We start from the raw sequence: 8668 nt of genomic DNA on the forward strand, positions 1-8668 counted from the left end.
CCTATTTATAAACTTAACTATATATATGTAAATGTAACTGCACATGTATATAACCGCATCTAGGCACATCTATAATTTCACATATAAAAATGTAATTATATACATCTACAACTATATATAAATTAAACTATACAGATCTATTAACACATCTGTATAAATAGATAGACATAACAATATAGACATACAAATACACCTATATAAATCTAGAAATATAACCATATAGATAAGTACAACTATACAGATCTATAATATATGGCTATTGGCAGAGGGATTTCACCTGCCTGATGGTCACAGGCCCTCCCTCTGTCTCCTCCTGCCACACAGGGCAGCCCTCCTGGGGAGATCCATCAGATGGGATCTGGGAAGCAAAGGGAACACTGAGTCACTCTTGGCCCTCGTGCACATTTCCCTTGGGCACCAACTGTCCTTCTGTCAGGAAATGTTCAAGATGGTCTGAAAGGCAGATTCTCACTTGGAATTTGAAGCCTGCTCTTTAGAGAACAGGGACCTTTCTAAATGTTCAAAACAGTGTAAAGCATTGAAGTGTCTTGATAAAGTCTCAGTGCTCGCACCCATGAGAGCTTGAAACACAGACTGTCCCAGCTCCCTCAGAGAAGCCCAGCCTTGTTCTTTCTCTGTGCTGACAGACAGATCTTAGGTCTCACTAATCTGGGGTCATTCAGTGATTTGGAATTCTACTATGACTTTCTGCTTTTTTCCTCTCCAATCCTTCATCAGTCACTCAGTCTGGCCTCCCTGTAACCCTGCAGAAAACTTATGCAAGGAAATCAGCAGAAAAATTGAGACACCAGGCTTGGTGACACAGCTCCACAAGGTCAACTTTATTCCCTGTTCTCTTGCCATAGCACAGGACTCAGTGTCAGAGCCTCTAGAGATGCATGGAGGGCAGGGCTCGGAGGGTTTTGTCAGTGCAGGATCTGAACTAAAGGCACCAGGAAGCACCAAGTCTGCAGACAAAATCTCAACTCTTCTGATCTCCCTTCCTGCCACAGGCAGGCTCAGAGCAGCTGTCTCACACCTCTCTAAACCAATGGGGGCTCTCTCCTTACCAGGCTCCTCACGCTCTGGGGAACTGTTCCCACAGCTCTCGGTGACACATGAAGCTGCTGCTGCTGCTGCTGCCCTGTTCAGATCCCCCTCTCCTGAAGACTCAGGGGCAACATTAACATTCCCCTTGAAAGAAAAACAGAAAGAAAGAAATCCAAAGATCACTCACTACTTTCTTGGAATCGTATCAGGGATACAGGAACTCTCCTTCTCCACTCCCAGGGGACGTGGGGCACAGGGGGGGAACACAAAATGCAGAAAACCAGAAGACACCAAGTGAGAGGACTGTGCCCTCACTGTTCTCACCCTGGCTCATCCCACGAGCTGCAAGAAATCAGCCAGCAGAAAGCCAGGGGCCCTCCTTGTTGACAACACGGCTGTCAGCAAGGGCAGAGCTCGCTCCCAGCACTGCCCAGGGCTCTGTGCTGCAAACCCACATGAAAAGCACACATCTCATTTCTGCCTGGCAATCTCACCACCCCCACCCAGCCGCTCACACAGTCCATCACCAGGTGGTGCTTTTTGGAGCTCTCTGCTGCTGCCCCTAGATGTATGACCCAGGAAAATATTTGGCACCTAGGATATTTCCAGGATCACATCTTCCAGTGCCAAAAATCTGTAAATTTGGAGGGTAAAAAAAAACCAACCTAACCCATCTCTTCTGCAATAGCCTCATCTGTCAGAATCGTAAAGATTCTAAAGATGGTTCTGAGCCTGCAATGTTTTCTTTTAATAAAATGCTTTGAAAACTGCTGTGTGTGAGTTTACAGAAGACAAAAGAAATTCCACTTGAGAATAAAATATCAGTAAATCCAAAAAATCCCACTCCCCCCCTTGAGCCTGCCCTTTCTCAATCATGAATGTACTGCAGCCAGTGGGGTCAGCACACCAATAGAAAGAGAGGCATTCTTTGGCCAACATGTATAATTACTGCTAAAAGGTCTTTGCAACACTTCAGGCAAGTCTGGCAAGAGTTAGAGAAACAGGATTCCTCATCCAAAGATTGAATCTGTCAAACAAAAGGACAGAAAGCTGCAGCTCCAGCCCATCCCCAAATACGGCTCTGGGAGCGCCCACACGCAGGGCACGGCTCACACAGCAGCAGCAGCAGCTGCAGCCCAGCCCTCGCTTTGCCTTGGCCTTGCAGCACAAAAGAGGCAGAGCCCACATCTGCTCCTGGAACTGAGGCACCTCTCACATGGCCCTCCCTGCACGGGACACTTGGCCTTCAGTGGCATTCTCCAAACACTCTTCTTTCCCATCAAACAAAGCCTGTTACAACCTACAAAGCATCACCATAAATGCTCCTGCATGAGGGATTCATCCCAGGAAAAGGAGCAACCAAAGTGGCCAACAAAGGCTCACTTCTTTCAATCTCACTAAGCGGGGGAAGACTTTTTCATCCCTATTCTTTTAGTGGCCTTACTTTACCAAGAACAATTAGGTAACTCTGTAACAATGAAAGAAATTAACTTGAAACCTTTGCTTCTCAGCCACATAACACAATTCAAAAGCTAACAGTACAGCCTCTTTTATTCCCATCCAATGGGGTTACCTGAGCAGAGGGAGACTTTTGAGGCAGGGATCTCCTGATTTCTCGAATCCATTTTTCTATTTCAAGGGCTAGCTGTGATTCTTGTTCCACAGCAGCATTCCATGCCGAGCTGGAGGCCGTCGATGCTGCACAACCAGCACTACCAGGTGGAACACTCGGGGCCGAAGTGCCTGGTGTGGCTGCAGGAATCCAAACACATTGGTCAGGCTCCACAAGGAGACACAGAGCTCTATTGCTGCCTTGGATCAACCATCCCAGGAAGCACACAGGAAACCCAGGCACAGAATCTTTTGGCACTCTAGGTCCCTCTTCCTAGTAGACTTGAGAATTTCTGTCTCACAATGACAGAGCATTGTGGAAAAATACTTCAAGCGGTCTCTTTTCATGACATTATGGAAAAGCAAGGCTAGAACTCTTTTCCCACCTGGCGAGTGGGAGCCTGGGGGCTGCTGCTCCCTGTGGAGCTGCTGCAAGCTGCAGGGCTGGATGCCGAGCACCTCCCGGTCGGCCGGAGGCAGCTGCTCCCCGTAGAGCTCCTGCAAGCGGCTGGGGGCCCCTTCCCGCCCGAGCGGCAGCGGCCGCTCCCCGCCGAGCCCGAGCAGGTGGCACGGCGGGATCCGGAGCAGCTCCCGCTCGGCGGGCAGCGGCCGCTCCCCGTAGAGCTCCTGCAAGCGGCTCTGCCCCTCCCGCCGGGCCGGCAGCGGCCGCTCCCTGTGCAGCAGGTGGAAGCCGCAGGGCGGGCGGCGGACGAGCAGCGGCCGCTCCCCGGGGCGCTGCTGGAAGGGGCCGGGCCGGGGGCTGCGCAGCTCCCGCCCGTGCGGCAGCGGCCGCGCCCTGGGCAGCTGCTGGGAGCCGCGGGCCGGGCGCCTGCGCCCCTCCCGCCCCGCCGCCGGCCGCTGCCTGCTGGCCGCGCTCCGGCGCTGCAGGCGCAGCAGCAGCTCGGGGCGGTCGCGGCGAAAGCAGGGGTTGGTGTAGTGCAGCCAGGCCCCGGCATCGCCCGGCACGGCTGAGCCGAGCCAGCCCGGCACCTTGCGGAAGCCGTAGCGGTACAGCTGGCGCACGAAGCTGCGGAACTGCGTGGCCCGGAAGGTGCGCGGGGCCGGAGCCCGGGGGCTGCCCGGGCTGAGCAGCTCCCGCTCGAGCAGGGAGCGGTCGATGAGCAGCCCCCGGGCCCGGCTGTCCCAGCGCACGGAGCGGACGCGGGGGTCGTTCGCCAGGCGCCACAGCTTGGCGGGGAAGGTGCCGGCCTTGAGGCCGGCGGGCAGCGGCAGCTCCGCCATCGCGCCGGTCGCCGACTGTCGCCACAACGGCCGCGGCGCGCGGCCTGAGGGGGGCGCTGCGCTCGGCCCCGCTCGCGGCCCCGCGCGGGCCGGGCTCGGCGGCACGAGCGCGGCAGAGCCGGGGCTGCGGGCCCAGCGCGGGCGGGGCGGGGCCGGGGCTGGCCGGGAGCGCGGGGCCGCTGCAAACCCTGCCCTGCTCCCATTCCCGCAGCCATCCCTGCGCCTCGGCTTGCGGCGTCACCCCAAAGCATCAAGGCCAGCGCGGGAACTTTCCGAAAGGGCTCGGAACTGAGGAATCCCGTGGGAAACTCTTCCTCTCTGTCCAGTGAAAGCGAAATCGCTCCGTGTTCTGCAGAGCTGAAGGGAGGAAAAAGATGTTCCATTGGGTAGCTTCACTATTTTGATGGGGTTGCAAACAGAGTTCCCCGCTTGAAAGCAGATAAGGTCAAATGGGAGAAGAGGAAATGAAAAGAGAGAATTGAAGACATTCTTTTTTTCACTTTTCCTGCCAAATGTCTGGTTCTTTCTCACTGTCTCTGCCTGTCTTCAGCAGATTTCACACATTTCTCTTTCTTTGGAGATAGAAGCAGCAACAGGAAGGGGCAGCAATTTTGTCAGCATTTTCATCCAAGCTAAAGTCCTCCCACCTTGAAGGATGTTATTTTACCTAAGGGATTAATGGCTTACAGTGATAGTGAACTCACACTGCTGTCTTTATCAAGAGGTTTTGCATTCTTCTTTCCTCAGTAATACTTTATTCTCTTTTTTTCCAAATTCAGGGCAGAGTTACAATGTGAAATCCCTCCCAGAACCACGTCATATCTGTGGAAACCAGCAAAGGTCATCTTGCAATGCTCTGCTTAGTGTCACTTGTTCTTTTTATTTTAAATCGTCTCTTGAACTGGAAACAGTTTCCAGAGCAGGGAAAAAATAGACCTATTTCTTCCATCTCTTTTAATTCCTTCCCCTTTTTAATGTTTTTACATGGTTTAAGCATGAGGGCTCCTGTGAGTATATTTGGTGATATGGCAGAAGCTCACCCCTCAGGCAGAGTGGATATTTCCCTTGCATCCAGCTTGTCCTGAGTTCTGGCTGACGCTGCCTCCTCTTGCCTCCTTCCAGGTCCCTTTGTGAGCAGCCCAGCCCTGTCCCTTCACTCACTGCCCTGTGGGTGACGTGCTGACACAAGGATTGTTGGTCTCATCACATTCTGGAGCAGTCTTTTGGAGTGAGTGTTTCCAAGATGCCCTGTCACCTTTTCCTCTGTGTGCTGGCTTTCTCAGGAAAACCAAAATCCACTACCTAGAAAATCTCTTCCCATTTCATCTTAAACAGCTTAAACAGAACCTAAATTAGGATTGCTCTGCCTCAGTGGGATGGTGTTTGTCTTTCTTTAAAGACAGTATAAGAAACCTCACAGAAATTATCCTAGCAACTGAATTACAACAAAATTTGTAATGAATAGGCCAAAAGGAGAAGACAGGAGTTCAGAAATGAAGGGACATCTTTCTCCATGTTTCCTGACCCTTATTTGCCTCATGTGTGTCTACATGCTGCTTCATCAAGAAAAGCCTTTTTTTTTAAGGCCTCCTTTGTAAAGTCATGAGACACACAGGAATACTGGCCCTGTGTCCTACTGGAGATGAGGAAGCAGCTGGTTGAAATGTGGATTGTCCATTGGAATGTTTAGTCAAAGCTGTGGTACAGTTATGGTTACATTGACTTTTCCACAGTACTCTGGGGCTAAGAATGAGAAATTACTATTGGCTGTGTTTTAAGGAAGCTGAAACTTAAGAAGAAATGTGCTTATCTTGTGTCTGGCAGCATGACTCTTCCCTAACTTTCTATGGTACTGGTAAAATTTAATGTCAATTACAAACACCACAAGGTAAATAATGGATATTACATTTCAGTGTATGGGCCAACAGTTGGTTTAAAAATGAACAACAGAAAAGGGTTTTAATCTAATTTTTATGAAGGAAGATCCTTAAAATTGTGGTATATGGTTTTAGATTAAGATTTTTTTCTAAGAATGACTTCTTTCCAGTTTAAAAGGAATTTGTAAAGACCAGAACTCAGCGTACAGGCCTGATCACTTGAAGCACTATTGTTTCGTATCTTTCTTTTTCCCTACATGGCATTGTAACTTTTGAATCACAATTGTTACCACTTTGAAAATGCAATTCCAGTGTTTTTCTGCTGCTGAATACTTAGCAGTTATAAGTGAAAGAACAGACAGTTTTGAAAGTGAAATATGCTTTATGGGAATATATTTTTTTAACTAGTCTCCTGGTATTACAGGCTACAAGGGCAATATTGAACCAGTCTATACTCCTTTATTTTTGATAAGCATTTTGAAAGTATTCATCTTTTCAGTATATCTGTGATACATTGGTGTGTGTTTCAGCTGAAACTCTCCTGTGTGCCCTGCTGCTAGCAGGTAAGATCTCCTTGCAGTGTAGGAAGACACAATTTTCCCTTTCTGATTTGCACACAGCTGTGTCACTGCCTTGACCTTTTCATCTCTGCTGCTTAGACAGTTTTTCCTCCAACACCTGTGCCAGCAGTATTCCTTAAGGTGATGTAGGTGTGGTGGGCATGCAGGACCCAAACTGTTCCTGATCTTCTGGGAGCTAACTGGTGGTCCCTGAATGAATCCTGTCCTGTTTATTTCTACACTGTCCTTGTGGCAGAGGGTGTTCCTGCCAGTGTTTTAGGTTACATGGTCTAAGCACAGCATCGTGAATAGTAAAAGCCAAAGAAACAAATGTGTCATTTTCTGTCCAATTTACCTGGGGTCTGTATCTGAGACTTCTATTGCTGATAAAAGTGAGAATTCTTGGCAGACAGATTCCTGAAAAGCAAGTAATGAGTCATTGAGTTTAGCATCTATTTCTTCAATTCCTTGGCTACAAAATGGGAAAGAGAATATTCATCATTTTCTTTCTTCTCACAGATACACTGTTTACCTAGTATGGGAAGACTTAGACTCCAAATTTTCCCTAACATAACTAGAACTATTTGCAAAGAAGATAGAATCCCATCAGACAAAGGCAAACTTACTGCAACACCATGTACAGAGTATGGTGAATAAACCAGAGAGTACAATGGAACTGATAAAGGGGCCTGGTATCTTAGGCCTTATGGAACAGAAACCATGGGAGAGACAGACATGGATAAATGCTCCTTGGGCAAGAAGTGAGCAAGAAATATATTGTGAAACTTCGCGATAAGATAATGTTACCAGGCCATGGGATGTCATGAAGAATGTGGGACCAATGGGACATAGTTACCAAAATTAGAACCCTATGTGAGTGCCATGCAAGTTAAACCCTCTATAAACACCTTGTATACTCTAAAAATTGGGTTCTGATCACAATTCAGATCACAATGTCTCTCCAATTGCTCATAACACAGTTGCCATACTTTTCAGTCTAGTGAATTCAAAACACCTGAAACCAACACTTAGGGGCCACCTTAGTCTCTGGGCTTTGGAGTGTAAGAGGAGAGAACATAAAGTCTGTTATACAACAAACAAAACTGCAAAGCAAAAAGTCGTGTTAACTGCCCTGAAAATGCACCTCAGTTTTGGAATGAACTTGGTGTGAAATGGTTCTTTGTTGAACTTCACAAGCAACATCTGCCTCTTTCTTCTGCCTCCTCACTTAGATTTGTTCTGGCTGCAAACAGCACTTCAGGCTGTTCTAGTGCTGCTCTTCCCTGACTAAAATGTCTCTGTACATTCCCCAGTCTCAGCTGAATATCTCTATGATCTGTTTAGTGTGGTGACTGCCCCAGTCTTGTTAGAGCTGAAGCTGTGATGCCTTGGTTTGAGTCACCCTGTGTGCTGGACATGCTGCTCAGGTCTGCCAGGATCGTGATCCTCCCTCAAGTGAGCTGAGCTTGTGGAAGCATGTCAGGGACATTGAAGAGCCCAGGTAGCTCAAGTGGAAGAAATTCTCATCATCTGTGCCCATTCAGGCTGCCTGTGCCTCTGCCAGAGGGAAGTGGCATTTGTTGCCTGAGTAACTGCAGAAGGACTAAAGGTCATGGTGAAATATTGTAGTGAGGGCTGTGGCAAAGGAAAAAAACCTTGGATTTTTCAGGGGAGTTTTCAGTAATAATCCCATCTCGTTCTGGCTGCTGTCACAGGTAGTTTATTCACTGTCTAAGATAGCTCAGGAGTGATTGTGGAATGTTTCTCCTGGACTTGATAAGGTATGGACTATTCCTCATCCAGATGTGTGGCTGTGGGCCTGTGTGTTTATCAGTGACACACAAACTGAGAGAGGCAGACAAATTCTGCATGGCTCCTGGAGTTTAGATGCCCTCCTGCATCTTCTGCTTGCTGGAAAATCTTCTTGCCAAGCAATGGAAGATACATCTCCCTCTTCTTGTCCAGGAATATTGGCTTGACCATCTGTATCTTGCAGCTCATGTCAAAGGGAAGTACTGGGGTTGTGGACATCTCATAGACTTGAAACTTCACCTCATGATGTGTCCTGCAGTGAAGAATGTCTTTTTATTAGGGAAACATGAAAATATTCTAAACCAAAGAAAAGTAAGCAAAAAAATTAAGGTATCTGTTGTCAGTATTCAGGATAGAGAAACTACAATTTTTTGAAAAAGACTTGTGGAAAAAGGGGGGAAAAAGCAGGGTTTACTCTGTTAAAGCTAAAAATTAAAGTCTATCTTCTTTTACATCCAATCCAGGCACACACCTGCCAGGAAATTAATTTACCTTTTTGTCTCTTTGGAAAGGTTT

At 48.1% G+C, this 8668-nt stretch overlaps 1 protein-coding gene across 1 annotated transcript; it reads right to left on the minus strand.

Annotated features, from left to right (window-relative positions):
* Window positions 1-313: 313 nt before the first annotated feature.
* Window positions 314-3903, minus strand: LOC306816345 (uncharacterized protein; the record flags this gene model as incomplete). Its single annotated transcript, XM_079332794.1, has 2 exons — window positions 314-358; window positions 3048-3903. 2 exons carry the CDS (start codon window positions 3901-3903, stop codon window positions 348-350), a joined length of 867 nt encoding a protein of 288 aa, XP_079188920.1. The 3' UTR covers window positions 314-347.
* Window positions 3904-8668: the final 4765 nt, after the last annotated feature.

The sequence above is a fragment of the Erithacus rubecula genome (genome assembly GCF_903797595.1).
Source record: "Erithacus rubecula genome assembly, contig: scaffold_536_arrow_ctg1, whole genome shotgun sequence".
NCBI classification, from domain to species: Eukaryota; Metazoa; Chordata; class Aves; order Passeriformes; family Muscicapidae; genus Erithacus; species Erithacus rubecula.